General features: G+C 41.8%; 1 protein-coding gene across 1 annotated transcript in view; it reads right to left on the reverse strand.

The window, feature by feature from the left end:
- TGFB2 (transforming growth factor beta 2) overlaps nucleotides 1-16,139 on the reverse strand; it is a 64,368-nt gene that overhangs the window by 12,431 nt on the left and 35,798 nt on the right. Inside the window, exon 2 of the mRNA XM_064648178.1 lies at nucleotides 10,553-10,716. Within this exon, the coding sequence (XP_064504248.1) occupies nucleotides 10,553-10,716 (164 nt within the window). The remainder of the gene's footprint in view (nucleotides 1-10,552; nucleotides 10,717-16,139) is intronic.

The raw sequence follows: 16,139 nt of genomic DNA on the forward strand, positions 1-16,139 counted from the left end.
ATACTTTATAAATACCTGTGAAGGGTATCATATACATGCAGCTACTGCCAGCACATCAAGGTGAAACAAACACATGAATATATAAACAATGCATTTAATTGCAGGAAATGGCTCATGAAGATGCCAGATGCAAACAAATAATTGCTCTTGTTTGCACAGCTACATATGTTTAGGAAGCCCAGCTGGGGATCTTGGTGATGACAGCACTCACATGCCACTCTCTTAGGCCTGCCAGATTTCTGGTATTTTACAAATCCTGTTGAAATCTATTCTTCATGGGTCCTCCAAAGGTGTTCTGCTCAGTCTTCTGGGGGAGACCCTCCGCCTGGCTGGCAGCTATTTGTCTGTGCTCCTCCTCACTCATTAGAGGAGGCTCACCTCTGATATTATCTTGAAAGTATATCCCAAATAACCAGGACCAGGGCACTCAGCAGTGAGAAGTTTTAGTTTTGTCACAAACTGGTTCCAGAAGAATGACAGGTGAGTTTCCAGAAAATATTGATTTCTAAATTACTTCTGCCACCCTGCTATGCTTGCTTTTCAGATCAACTGTAGATTTTTAAAAAAATTTAAGTATCAAGTAGCTGAAATCTTCATTAAAATACTGGAGGATGAAACTGTTTATTTATAGACACACATGTTTATACCCTCAAGTAACTATCACACAGTTCTGAGTATAAAAATAAGGACAAGGATTATCTTAGTCTGTATTTTATAAACTGTAAGTACACTGAGAACACTATATAATTCATGATAACAAACAAAGCAGAATGTTTACAAAATTAGAAGAAACATGACTTTAAAGAATGGGGTATATCAGAAGCTGATATAAGCAGAACAGCAGCATTCAGCGTCAGTGTAATTATACTGGTTCAAAAACAAAACCAGAAAAACCTCCAAACCTCAAGACTCTGTTAAAAAGAAACATAATTATTTTGCTCAAATTTTCCTTTGCCTACTCCCCCGCTCATATACTTAGGCAGCTAAAGCAGGGGATAACTGAATCAACACATCAGTGTATGTATTCTAGACAATAACCACTGACAGCAGACGCCAGAACAGCCTGTCTTCATGACTCATTACAGAGCTAAAAGGAAAAAATTTGACATAAAGATACACTGGTTCTTTCAAAGAACTAGAGCTCCAGAACAGCAACAGGCTTAGTTTATTTCAGATTCGATGGTCTGGCCAAAATCTACTTCTAAGTCTTCTATAGTCACCACAGTCAGATGCAGAAGAATGGGAAAACTACAATTAAGTACAATTTGCAGTGGAATAGTTTTGGCTAATAAATTCACCACCTCCTCAGCAAGAAAACAAGCAAACAAAACACTGAATGTGGTTCAGCAGTGATGATACACAGGCTGATGCATCAATGACATACATTTGCCACAGCCAAGAAAACCCTGGGCACCCATCAAAGGCCAAGCTTTTGCAATAACAAGGGCACTTTATAGTTGGGTTTGAGAATTAGAGTCACCAACTGTTTGGAAATATTTTTGATGACTTACAGTTTCTTAAAACAAGTTGATGAACTTTCAAAACGTAGTAATAAGATCATATGGCCACTTAAAAATATCTATTCTATCTGCTGTGTTGGCCTGGAACTTGAAATGGTTACTGCTGTCATCCAGTGTGGGTTCTGCAATCACTGAGTAGCAGTAAATACGGCATTATCTTGTAAAAACCTGCTATAAATCTGTTTTTCCTCTTCATTCATTCTGGACTGTCTGATCTCCTCCCTCCAGATGCTGTTGGCCCCCTGATAACTTCCTTCCTTCCCTTCTTTTCTCTGTCATTTCAGGCTCCTGTGATGTTCTTGTGTATTACAACACCCTGGCAGGCTCACTACTCTTCCTCTTACTTATCAGCCATTATCCATGGTTTCCATTGGAACTTCAAGGCCCTTTTAAAATAATGGAAATAACCTGACATGTGCTTGTAAGCTCAAAGTAAATAAGCCCAAACAATGAGATCCAGTGGTAAATGATGTGCTAATGCCAGTTAACACAGAGCAAAGTTCAGCTAGGCACAGCATGGCTGAAAATTGCCATTTAGGTTAACTTTTTCTGAACTAGAAGAAACCTGCAGGGGACTCCAGCCTAACACTCTACACTGGAATAACCAGATTCCCAAGGTCTGCATAAGCAGCTTCTTGTCATTTCCAAATTCTTACACACTATTCACTCTACTGAAAGATTCACTCGCTGCCTGGTTCCAGATTTCAAAGGTCTCCTCAGACAGCTCTCAGAGACTTCAGCCAGCTCCTTCTGAAACTTAAAGTTAAAAAATTACCATGCTAATTCTCAATCCTTTCTCACTCCCTGGTTGAACTTGAGGCCTTTGATCCTATCTTGGACACAAGGAAAAGCAAATCCTTAATTCTGTTGCAAACCTCTCCAGTTTCTTACTCATTATATGTGAAAACATATGTTGTAAAGTGCAAAGCCTCCATACAGTACCTTTTGCCAGATAATTGAGAATCTACTGGCTATCAAAATCTTAGCTGCTTCTAAGTGCAAGAGATCGACTGTGTATTTTTTTAAAAAATTGTCAGTGTGAATTTTCAAGCTCTTTCTGTAACCACTTCTGCAAAGGAGTAATTCAGACACTGCCTCCAGTGCTGTGAAGTTTAAAGGGGCTTTACAGCCCCCCTTGCTTATCAATGGAAGTCTTTCCATTACTTGCAACGGTCTCGGAATCAGGCTCAAACTGAGGGCAGAATCTTTGGAGACCAGTATATGAGATGCAGAGTTCCTGCCAAAATACAAAGGTATGGAGTACTTGCCAAAGTTTGTAAAAAAACCCATAGCTCTCTGATCCATCTGCTCAGAACTTGCCAGACACGTTCTTCATGCAAACTTGCAAATAAAAAGAACATATTGCACACATAACCCAACCTCCTTTATATCTGGATGGGCTACAGCTGCAGTAGGATTCTCTTACAGTGTTGGCCGATACTTGCTTAAAGGTAAAAGAAGGTGAAGTGTGAGGGGGGTAAAGAGATGAGTGCTTAAGCAGGTCAAAAAGGGAGGCAAAGTCAAGTATGTCATGGAATCACTGTGACAGACTTATTACATCACTCTGCAGTGAGGGGATGAGCTCTGGGAAGAGAATGGATCCTGAGATGGGATTTCCTCTCCATTTGTTCCCCAAGCAGGGCCTTCCTCCTGCTACTGAAGATACATGTGCAATGTAAGTTGGGGACACAGCCCTGAGGCCATTCAGGCTGATTTATGCTTAAGCAGGCAGGAAGACTCTGCACTGTATAAGCAATAAATAAAAATGGGCAGGTCTGGGGTCCTTCTCCTGGAAGATTCTGAAATATTGAGGGCAATTTCCTGCCATTTAGGAGATTTTTAAGATAGCTCCAAAGAAAGATTTTATATAAAATGAAGCAAAACAAAAAAATCCCATAAACTTATCTAGTATTTAGCTTTAACTTGCCAGAGGCACATTATGTTTTATTAAAATATCAACAAGTAGGAGCCAAAGTCAACAAAAACAGAGTGGGTTCTCCTGTATTCTAGCCAAATCCCCCAGATCCTGAAGGGTACTCCTGTGTTCATCTCCTCTTTATGCACTGGTCTCCCAAGCCCTTTCTCTTCCTCAACCCTGTCCCTGACAGCCATATCTCATCTTCACGTGCATTTTACTACAACATTTTGGCATGCAACTTTCTTGGCTATCTGAATATTTGGACTTAGTGCTTCTTCTAAGATGTCATCTTCCACAAGTCACTCCTCTTTCTTCCCTTCCTCTTGCCTGCCTTCTTCCACATAACTCATAATTCTCCTTGTGGTTTTCTCTTCCCAGCACCTACAGGCGTCCACCCAAACCACTCCCACCCTCCTCCATTTTGTGCCATCATCTATTCTCTTCATATCGGCTTCTCTCCAAGAAAGCTTCACACTGTTTCCTGTACCTCCCCAGAACAGAAGCACTACCTTCCCCCCTCCAACAGGCTCCCTAGCACAAGGCCAGGAAGCCAACCTGATGTTCCTCAGCCCAGTAACTTCCATGCTGAGGTGCTTTGTTCGAACTTGCTCATGTCTAAGCATAACGTAGACTTGGCCACACCACCAAATCCTAGCCCAAAGGGCAGGAACCCAAATCTAGCAGTTGTTTTCTGACCCATGGCCTGCACTCCTACCCCTCCTATAAAGTGCCTGCACCACATATGGCAATAAATCTATCAGCTCAGTGCCCTACATTTCTACACATAGCAGTGTTGAGCTGGGACTACACGCTGGCTTTTGCCAGGAGCTAATGGGGGTATCATCTATTTCTTCAAGTTGTCTTCAATAACTGCTCTGTTCCTGGCAAGAGGTAGTTGCATATGAGATACACTTTCAACTTGCAGTGAAGATGATGCAGTGATAAATACTTCTCGTCATGCTCACAGACTATTTGCCAAGGGTACTCTATACATGGTCTCCAATGTACTGACATCTTTTTGTAGGAGATACAGTATTTGGAATCAGAAAAGGGGATTCTGGAACAAGGAGAAAACAGCAATTCAACTGAAATGTACAGCAAATTAACTTCCTCTGGTCCTGAGCTGTTGCTGGGGGGGGAGGGGGGGGGCGGAAGAAGAAGGAGGTTGGTAGAATAGAAAGTTATTAGGTCCACACTTTATACTCAGTTTGGCACCTCAAAGAACACTGTACATTTGCCATTTAACATAACCTTGCAACCTTTTGGATTGCACGAATCTGGTTTCAGGACAGCAATACATAAATTATGAGATCCAAATATACTACTTTAGATGTGGGTCACAGTCAATTATAACCAAATGCCCCAGGTGACATCTGTAATACAGACATCCTGCACCAGCTCAAGCCACAAATCCTGCTTCATGGTATTTTCTTCCATGGCATTAGAGACAGCACTTTTTGGCAAGAAAAGAGAGCAAGGCCCCTCTGCTCCTGATTATACGGAGATCAGTCAGAAGAATCTCTGCTGCAGTCAGTGTAAATTGCCTCAGATTTGCACCACAGAGATTTGGCCCAAACCTATAGTAGCTCACTCTAAACGTATTTCCCAACTGAAAAACAAGACAAAACACTGTCTGAATTGAAAGTATTTGAACAACTGACTGTGGTTTAAATTTAAATCTGACCCATAATGGGGTAATATGTTCCACAGCATCTTCCTCCTCATACCTCCAAGTAGGGAGAGAGGCCCTCAAAGAAGTGGGGGTTACCACTGTCTTGAGGGCAGACGGCTCTTCCTACCCCGAGAAAGCTCCACAGGAGCTCTCGGCATGGACTAGGCCCTCCCAAACATGGAAAGACCAAAGGTCTGCTCTGGCTTGCTTCAAATTCTTCATTGCAATCTGATGTCCCCCTCTGGGATTTAACCTGGCACCATTCATTTGCTCCAAACCTGTGCTCTGATACGTCCCATGGTACATCCTCCCCATCCACAGCCTCTCAGGTATTCCCACTCACTGCAGCCTCAGGTAATGATGACAATAAAACATAGCACTTCAGCTGCATTTTCTGTGATGCTTTATGATCTGTTAACAAAACATGGCACCACTTCCATAGGAAGCAATTATTACTTGTTATTGTTTGACTGCCCATACATAATAAAAATATCTTAAAAACAACACCACAATGCTCTCTGAAGGATGGCTTTTCACCCTGTGAGGGTTTCCAATAGTTCAGCTTTGCGGTGGTGCCTACTTATTTTCTGGAATGCTTATTCATAAAAGACAAGGGTTTTTTTGAAGGGCGCAGAGACTTTATTCATAAATACAGAAGCACCTTAATAAAAGAAAGATGTGATGAAGTCTTCAAAGCAGGCAAGAAAACCAATGAACAAAGACATTCCCATAACAACTGAGCTTTATCTGATCAAATTCCAATAAAGCCTGCATTTGGCATAAATCTTTAAAAACATAGCAAGAGCCACTGGAGGATGCTAAAACTTGTTTATTTAATATTATTCCTACTCCCTTCCCCAAAAGCACTTTATCCTCTCAATATTTTCTGAAGTCTCAGTGCACATTGAGAAGTGATCGTGGTGCAGTGGAAGGACGGAAGGAGAAGCACAGGAGAGCGCTCGCCACGTCTGAGGTCACGCCGCTTCCTTCCTTCCCTCCAGCTTCCCACTCTCCAACGTGCTGCTGATCAGCAGTATAACCATCAGATTACCCTTCCTTTTGGGCAGAAGAAACAACAGAAAAGACAGTGCCTTTAAAGAATTTAATTCTCTGTGGCTTCACTTATCCATAGCCAAGAAGAGACAGAAGCTTTTGTATCAGCCTTAATTCCTACTTTTATGATTTTATTATTTTCCATCCTAAGACTACTTAGTATGTGCACTGCGTTTCCCATCTGTGCAGGAACACACAGATGTGGCTGACTAATCCTTAAACACCAGAAGTATTTTGGGTGAGAACAGACATTTTCTGCTCACGGGAATTACCATTTGCCCACTGGCTTCACAGATGCATCCAGGGCACCTCCATTAGAATTAATCTCTAAGACTCACTGCCCAGAGAAATCTGGAGGGCAGCAAACCTGGCAAACAGATCCATAACCACTCACTCCCAGCATAAATATGATGGGGCACTCTGTGCTCCAGCCTGGACTCTGAGGTGGGAACAGGGTCCTGCTGCTCCTGCACCAGGGGCCAGGAACGAGGGGCCACAGCCCTGGCTTGCCATGCTAGGCAGCCCCAGAATGCCTTCCCAGAGTCAGTGCAAACAAGGGCTGTAGGAAAACACAAGGTCCCTTTCTGATGTGGTTTGGAAAAGGGAGCCAAGTATAGCCTGAGGAAAGCTTAGCCAAAAAGGTGCAGTCTTGCATTTCTTTTTTCGTTTTAAGGGGAGATCTGTAAGGTCACAGGACCACACAAAGAAAGAATCAGGAGGAGAAACAAAATATTTATATTCTGCTTGCTTATTTTTTCAATTTACCCTGCACATCTGTCTCTAGCTGTTCCTAAAATAGTCCTTGAGAGTAATGTTGTCCCTTCTGCACCAATGGTATACATACTACTACTGAATTTCCACTGGACTCAATCAGAAAGCTCTTGGAGAGCAGTTAGACTATTTCAGTGAACCACAAGAGAGCTATGACTCTCTTCAGAAGACTTCTGCCTCTCTCTTCCTGCTTGACTGAGAAAGACTAGGAGACAAAGGAACAATCATTCCCTGAAACTGCAGGAATGAGAGGAATTTCAAAAACCCTCATCAAGAAGATCTCCACAACAAAGCAAAACACTAGGCAACCTGAAACTTGGTCAGAGGAGAAAAAACCCCCTAATAATTAAATGTTGCTTATGCAAGATGAAAAACCACACTGTTCCTTCTGGGCACAACAGCCTTGGCAAGCCCAGCACCTATCTCACAAGACAGGAAGTCTTGCTTATGCACAGAGGAGGAGCAGCAGCTGCACATGCCAACTCCTCTAGCAATCTCCTCTGCAAGGCTCACTCTCCATGCGTGGCTTTTCATGCTGGAATCAGATACCTGATGAAGTCTTCAGCCCTTACAGAACATATCTGCCTCTCCCACTTCCACTGAAACAACATCTTCCTCACTCTCCCCTTTTACCTCTCACATTTGTGCCTTCCTTTACTGCTAGACAACCCTATCTGCACTATCAATATATCACTATGCAGCCCTGAAACTCCTCTAGCATCACTGTGGTACCAATGTCTCCTACCCATCCTTCTTTGTCTTCATCTCCAAGATTTTCTTCTTCCTAACCTCTAAGATTCACATACTAAGCTTTAGGATGCTTTCTACGGCACTGTTCTACAGTACAGCATAGAATCATAGAACATCTCATGTTGGAAGAGAACCAAAAGGATCTTGGGTCCCTCTTTTTCAATTTCTTCCTGCTTTTGCTTTTCCTGTTAAACACTGTATGTTAACCTCATGTGTTGTGATGGAGATTAGTTGCAGTAATATTTAGGGACTCTCATGCTCCTACAGTAGAGCTGCTGCCAAGGAACCCATGCAGTTCAGATTGGCCATCACAGAGCTATAATACCTCCATACAAGGTTTTAGGAAGAGCTGCATACAAAATCAAGGAGCATACAAAATCAAGCTGCATACAAAATCATACAAGGAAAAAACATGACCAAAGGGAAATGCTCTGGAGATAGCTTGCCTCTCTACAAGCAAAGGAGCAAAGTAACATGCCTAAAATATGCCTGGCAAAACACATGCTTAGAGCTTGCTGCCTTTGGCTTGCCTGTTAGTTGGTGGAGAACAGACCTAATCCTACAATAACCTGCACTCATTACTCACCTAACACTTCACTTAGTATGACCCACCCAGCCTAAAAAAGAAACTCCCTTACTCACCAGCCATATATTTATCCAAAGGACCCAAGTACCTGTCTTGGATGCAGGTGTCAGTCATTTCCACGGGCACAGGCTTGCTCGAGTCAGGCTCTCCCAAATAAGCCCCAGCTGTTTCTCATCACAAGGCAAAATCCCAGCCAAGCAAAGGCCTTTTCTTCCATACCACTGCCAAACCCTTTGTGTCCCATGTTCCTCAAACACGGAAAAGCAATGAATGGAGCTCAGACAACCACAGCTGTACTCCTTTCAGGTGGCTGACTAACAGCTCTCAAAAGTAGAACAACAGAAAGCCCAGAGATGCCATCAGCGCCTTTTAGGATGTCTGAACAGTGAGGTCAAGCCAGAACATACAATTGTTTCAACGGCTGGTGTGGCAGCATCACAGAGACCCACAGTGTATTTCTCTCTGAGGACTGTTAAATACAGGCAACACCAGTGACTCTCAATAAACATTTCTAGCTTTCTCTTTTAACAAATGACAGATTATTTCCTCTGTCTTCCGATTATTCTGCTTTCTTCCTTCATTGGGAAGGAAGGCATCCCGGTCACAGTTATGAAGACAAGCACCCAGTGACCACCTGTGGACTTGAACCACATTCAACTGGGAATCATGCTTTTCCTACCTTTAAACAATGTGTAAACATACCAGTGTGCCTTTTCCTGCTGTCAGCCTCCAGGATTAGCTTATACTGTCTCTTCAAGCAAGAATGTGAATCCAAATTGCCCCTTCTCAGCTCAAAGTTTGCCTTCCACTTGACCAAACCAGGCAGGAAAAGGTGAACATTGAAAGCAAGGGAGATGACTAACTCCAATTTGCACCCAATGGATCTGGCAAGGTTTTCAGCAGAACGAGTCACAGATTGCCAGAACAATCATGAGTTTTACTCAGTATAAAACTGCTGGGAGCTGGGCCCCTTTTAGTTGCTGTGTTTCTCAGCAAAGTGAAGTATGCTTTGGATGAAATATGCTCTAGATAACATTTGCACAAATGCAGACTCTATGTTAAGTGAGGTTAAATGGCTTTAAAGTCCTTAAAGATTGAATGGCATCAATCTTATCAACACTCAGGAGTGAGAGAGCCATGGGGCATGTTCTTCCTCACTCCTCAGTCCCTGAATTGTGCACTCCCTTGCCCCAACCCCTGGACTACCATACAGAAGACAGTTTGCAACTGCTAAACTTTGGAATTAATTCCATTTCCACAAGGAATGATTAAAAGGCTTCTCCCTGAACACATGCCAGAGAGAGGAATTTGACTTCTATGTAAACTACAGTACAGGCCAGGTGCTGGGAGACAGAGATCCTGGGGATGACTTTTTTGACGTCTTTTTCTGTCACTTATTATTATATGCCAAAAACCAGAATGACAGAATCACAGAATCATTAAGGCTGGAAAAGACCTCCAAGATCATGGAGTCCAACATTTGACAGAAAATCACCATATCAACTAAACCACAGCACTAAGTGCCACATCCAGTCATCTCTTGAATTCTTCCAGGAACAGTGACTCCACCACTTCCCTGGGCAGCCTGCTCCAATACTTGTCAACCCTTTCAGTGATTAAATTCTTTCTGATGTTCAACCTGAACCTCCTGTGGTGCAGCTTGAGGCCATTTCCTCTTGTCCTGCCACCAGTTGCCTGGGAAAAGAGGCCAACCCCCACCTGTCTGCAACCTCCTTTCAGGTAGTTGTAGAGATTGATAAGGTCACCCCCTGAGCCTCCTTTTCTCCAGGTCAAACAAGCCCAGCTCCCTCAGTGGTTCCTCATACGACTTACTCTCAGGCCCTTCACCAGCTTAGTTGCCCTTCTCTGGACTTGCTCTGGACTCAATGTCTGTCTTATAGTGAGGGGCCTAGAACTGGACACAGATTCGAGATGTAGCCTCACCAGCGCTGAGTACAGAGGGAAAATCACTTCCTTAGTCCTGCTGGTCAAGCTATTTTTGATACAGGCCAGGATGGTACTGGCCCTCTTGGCCACCTAGGCACACTACTGGCTCAAAACTTTGGAGTCATGAGGCACAACCGCTAGAAAAATTTTGCACATTTCAGCGTCATATAATTTTGACTGAAATCCTTTCTAGGGAAGGAATGGAAATAAGAGGCTACTTTGGAGAGACAGGACCCAACTGCTTCTCCCCATGGTTTGTTCTGCCTGCTAGGTGGGTGCAAAGCGGGTTTGCTGATGAAAGATGGGGAGCTGATGTGTCCGAGGTGCCACCATACCTGGTACAGCTCTATCCGCTGCTCCGAGACCCGCGCCTTGGAGTTCTGCAGGCGGAAGACCCTGAACTCGGCCTTCACCAAATTGGAAGCATTCTTTTCCATTGCTGAGACATCAAATCTGACGATTCGGAAGTAAAGGCTGAAATAGTTCGGCGGGATGGCATCTGTAAGAAAGCAGTGTGATTTTATTACTTCTTTTAATTATAAGATACATTGCTCCTTCAAATATTGTAATACAAGACAGCTTCAGTAAGGGAAATACCTGAAGCATGATTCAGTTTACAATGTTCAATTTCATGTTATTAACAAATTAATAAAAATAAAAAAATCAACCCCACATGTCTTTATATAGAATACCATATTAATAGACATTAACAACTACTTCCAACTCTATTTTGGGTCATGCATTTGAACCTTCCCTCTTTCAACCTACTAGTGGAAAATCCCAAATCCTTAAAAATAGGGAAAAAAACATAGCAGTTGGTATCTGGCAAATGCCCTCAGGCTTGCAGAGAGTTCATAGGGATCTGCTAACACAAAAAGTAACAGCAGCTCATCTGATCTATATGTACTCTGAAGCCCATTTCCCCACAGAATATGGAGCATCAATTAGCCAGCTTCAGATTTTGTTCCATATTTAGTTATGAAATCATTTTATTGGAACAAAATAGTAGTTCTGATTATAGTGAAAGGGCTGGAAGAGAAGGGGAAGAAAAAAGGAAAGGAAAAGGTAAGCAGATAGTAGACATTATAAACAGGATTACATGAAGTTTTGACCAGTTGGAAGCAGTAAAAGGCACAAATGTAACCACCCCTTACTATATATTGGGGAAAAGCAGGAAAAAAAACTCAGAAAAACAGACTCAAGTCTTCAATAGCAGTATTAGACATATCAGTTTAGGTTTCAAATCAGTCTCTTCCTTTTTCCCAGCTGTAAACACTGACTAAGGCTAAGGATCAAGGCACTTCTGCACAACCCAGGTAACCCTAACGGGTTCAGTCATCATCTGAGGCCCTTCCACTCTGTCCAGACTGGCAGCTCAAGGAGAAACTCACCCTCAGCACCCCTGCCTGACACCCCAACTCCTCAGAGAAGAGACAGTGGAAGTGAGTGGAAGGAGAAAAGGAGACAAGCTCAAACTCCTCACGGAGGAGATGAAATGACTCTAAGGCCTGATAAAAATCTCTATTCAAACTGAGGGAATGGTTTCCTCTCTTCTTACAGTGTGAAAATTGAAGTAGATAAATTAAAAAAAAAAAAAAAAGAGAAAATTGTATTTGGGAGCTGAGGTGGGTGGCCATTTTCAGCTGAGGAAGCACAGGAATCCCACCTCCCTGGGGTCTACTCACTACTGTGAGGGTGGTGAGGCACTATAAGAGGTTGCCCACAGAAGTTGTGGATGCCCCATCACTGTGAGTATTCAAGCCAGGCAGGAAGGAATTTTTGGCAGCTTGGTCTAGTGGAAGGTGGCCCTGCCCATGACAGGGGGATTGGAACTAGTTGCTCTTTAAGGTCCTTTCCAACTCAAACCATTCTATGATTCTAAATAGATGTAATATACACAAGTTATCATTTCCATGTAGAGATTGGAGAAATCAACTCCAGTACAATTACCTTTATTTCTAACTACTAATGATTAAAGGCAGTTGAAATAAATCCATAGTAATGATTTATTCATATCAATAAGACATACTAATAACTTAAAGACCTTCTTGCAAACATTCAGTGTTTCTAGACAGGCCGCTATTAACAGAATTTATAAGCAACACCATTAAGAGTTACAAATTAAATAATCAATTTGTTCTAGCTCTTTGAGTAAGGTCAAACTGACCACATAATAAATGTAGCTATGAGAAAATCTCTGACAATAAAGAAATAATCTTGGCCTCAACTGTAGATATGTTTTAAGTGAAACATGACAAGTTCTCAAAATACTTCAAAAAATCCTCTGAAAGAGTATTTCCCAAAGCAGACCCTCAGTATGATCAAACAGGTAAAAGGTATAAACATGAACAGGAAGCTCCAGACTTCCTTATGATTCCATTTAATTAAAGAAACAAAAAGGTTCTCAGGTTTTCACATCTGCAGTGCTCAAAAATAAACCCCAAGGCATCATAACCACTATTCTTGGCTACCATGCTTATTGACAGGAAACTGCTACAATCTCATAGTGAGGACTCAAAGGAAAATGTATGCAAATTACCCCTACACCAAAACTGCTCCTATAGCCCATCAGCAACACATTAGTGCTAGTCTCTCTCAAAACACCAAATGAAAGTCTTCTGAGAAGAGCTAAACTTTCTGAAACGATGATCCTAATCTTGATATAATTTCCAAATTCTTATAAAAACTACTTGGTTCAGAGATTATATCCTCATTTAAGAGAGAAATAATATCTTCAATTTATTTTTCCTGCTACAGAAAACTCTAAGACTACTACTTGTTCTTCAGCCAAACCTAATCCTACTAGGAATATAATTTGGCATAGTAATTATGTATATATAAGATTGATGTTTCCAGGATGAGTTGTAAGTTGTCCTTCCCTGTCATTTATTTGAGGCATCAACCTACCATTTTGTCTGCTGTGGACAAGCCAAACTAGCAGCCATTCACTTGCCCTGGCACAAACCAACCCTGTCCATCTTGACTTTATTTCAGATTGAAAAGTTCTATTTAACTGTCAGTATTCCTAGAACTTTCTCGTGCTATATTTTTAATCCTTCTTTCCAGTTTCTATGGTTTAGATACTGTATATTACGAATCTGTGAATATGTATATGAAAGGATTTTCCTGAACCATTCATGCATTTACATTTTTTCTCATTCATATATAAAGAAAACAGAGAAGAAATACTCTTCCAGTGTGTGCATTTTTGTGTTTGCATATGTGCATTTATATACACTGCAAACAAGTATTAACCTTCCACTGGAAGGCAGGCACGGGACACTTTCTACGAGTAAGAACGAATGAATTCTTGTCCTAGAGAAGTTTCATCCCTCTTATAATAAGACAGTTTTATATCTTTAAATGCAAAAACCCGCATAAGAAATTTTATTTCTTTTTTCTATCATTCATTACAGTATCCATAGGAAGTCTGTTGAGGAAAAGGCATTATTTATGGACAGTTTTAAAAAATGGTTTTTACATGCTGGAACCCTTCATCTGAAAAAGAATGGCTGACTGCAGAATTGGAGTTTATGTGAAAATTAATCAACATAAGACTGAGAAATGAGACTCACAGCTTTCTTTAAGGGAATGGTTAGAAATAACCCTATGGAGTCTACAAGGTTTTGGATTAGCCTTTAAGTGTTCTCAGATGCTGAATTTATCTCTCTTTGTGACTCCACCTTAACCTGACAGTTGTATCAATTCTGACTCAGTTGGATACCTCTGGACTCCCCCTGGTTTTGGCCCAGTGACTCCAGCAGACGTCGGGATGACTCTGACCAAGTTAGTTTGCAAGCACAGTTACCCTGCTGCAGACTAGACTCTTTAAGTATTCTTTGAACCATTATCATTAATGAGTGGAATTAAATCAATATGTTTCCTGTAGCTAGGAAAACACAGATTTCTTTTGTTTTGGAGAGAGCAAGAATAGTAAATGCAATGAAAGATTATATTTTTATCATCTTTAAATTATTCACTAATTCAGTCCTCAAAAAAACCTGAAGACTTCCAGCTGTAATATTCTTAATCAACAATCATCACAGTGCAGTTGAGACAAGAGTTCTAAAACGCAATTGGAGAAGGTGAAGGCTGCATCCCCCCCTTTAGGCTGTTCAACATCGAGCATCATAGGTTTAGCCTTTTTTTTTTTATTATTATTATTTTCTTTTCTCCTTGAACAAGCTGCAACTTCATCAGCTGCTTTACACAGGACAGTCCGAACTGCCAGGTTAAAATGTACTCTGGTATGTGAGTGATTAAGTGCATAAGGATACTGTGGTTTCTGTGCTTCTTACTGACTTTGTTCAATGTCCAGCATCTTCTAAGCTTCTGTGCCAACAACTAGGACAGAAAGCAGCCCTGCTCTGACAGAGCAGAAAAGCACCAGGGGAGGGGTACAGGAGACCTATCCCAAAATACTCAACAGTCTGCAGTATTGCTCCAGGTTGGAACACTGTCAACAGGAGAGACTGAACACATTCTTTGACCGACCATCCAAACAGGCACATAGGCCTCCAGGAGCACCTGGGAGGAGAGCAAGATGTAGTCAAGCACTCTTAAACTAAAAGTGGGAATAGAAAGTTTGTTTCACGCTGGAGATGTTCCCCAAATCAGGAATAACCTGCATAAAAGGATGACACTTTTGCCTTGCACAGTTGTGTTTGATGAACTAAGCCCTGCATTCCCACAGCTTTCCTCACAAGTACTGCATGTACTGACATTTCAGGAGAAACAAAACACACTGTTTGACACAGCTCTTCTGAGAGTTGGGCTTTCGTTCTGGCAAGAAAAAAGACCTAAATTCAATTGTATCCAAATGAGGCTTTTTTCCCCCGCTGAATTTTCATTTCTGCTTTTGAAACAAAAAGAAATCAATTACATGCACAACCCAAGTTAGGAAATGTAAACAACTTTTCTTTTCTCGTTGGAAGAGGCCAGACAGGCCGACTTCACACATACACCCACACTGGAAACGCTGAGAGCTTCAATCTAATCCTTCCATCAAGGGCTTGTAATAAATGCTCCAAAGATTTATTTTTATTCCCTTTTGTGTTTATTAAACTTTGGAGGGTTTCTTTTCCTTTTTCTTTTCTTTCTGGTGCTTTGCCCATTCTTTATTATGGCAGCTACAAAACACGGAGTGCCCTTTTCTTCTCACTCTCTTTCTTTTTCCCCCCCCTCCTCATCTTTCTAACTGCAGTACATGAATGACTGTGTAGTAGGCTTTGAAGCAGCACATGCAAATATTTATAAGAGTAGCTTGATTGTTATTAAATGCAGTTGTTATGCTTTCCACCCTCTGGCAAGCTTCCCTAACCTCTCTAACTATTAGGACCATTTAGCCTGTTTAGATTTCAGCTCACTGATAGCAAATTCTGCAGTCTTTTTTTTCTAACAAGCAGCATAATGTGACATGGTTTCTCCTTCCGTGTGAATTTTACTCTCTGCTCAACAAAGTGTCCCTCCACAGGCTGGGTCAGGCTGCCTTTAAGGACATCCAGATACAGTAAGTGAAGCTGCTGACTTTCCAGGGAAAGTCTCTCAAAGAAATCAGAAACTTGTTTAATGCATCTGGGCTCCCAAAGCCCATAGACAATGACCTTGCTCACCCCTCCTGACCCTGACATGACTGCAAAATCCTGTTGGAAACTGCCTCTCTGCAATGAAAGGGGATCAAATAATGGAAGCTACAAGTCACATTCAGGAATTGGGACTGGCCCTCAAAGGTAAATCAGTTGTGCACCAGCTTTCCATTAGCTCTGAACCTCTGCCCTGCTCTGACATGAAGTTATGAGCACATCCATGATCTAGTCAGTGCTCTTGGACAGGAATACTTGCACCATTCTCCTCTTGGACATCGCTTCCAGGCTCTTGCAGCAAGGCCTCAAAAGTCAGATGGTACAAAAGCAGTGTAAGAGA

Source organism: Pseudopipra pipra, chromosome 3, assembly GCF_036250125.1.
Source record: "Pseudopipra pipra isolate bDixPip1 chromosome 3, bDixPip1.hap1, whole genome shotgun sequence".
NCBI lineage: Eukaryota > Metazoa > Chordata > Aves > Passeriformes > Pipridae > Pseudopipra > Pseudopipra pipra.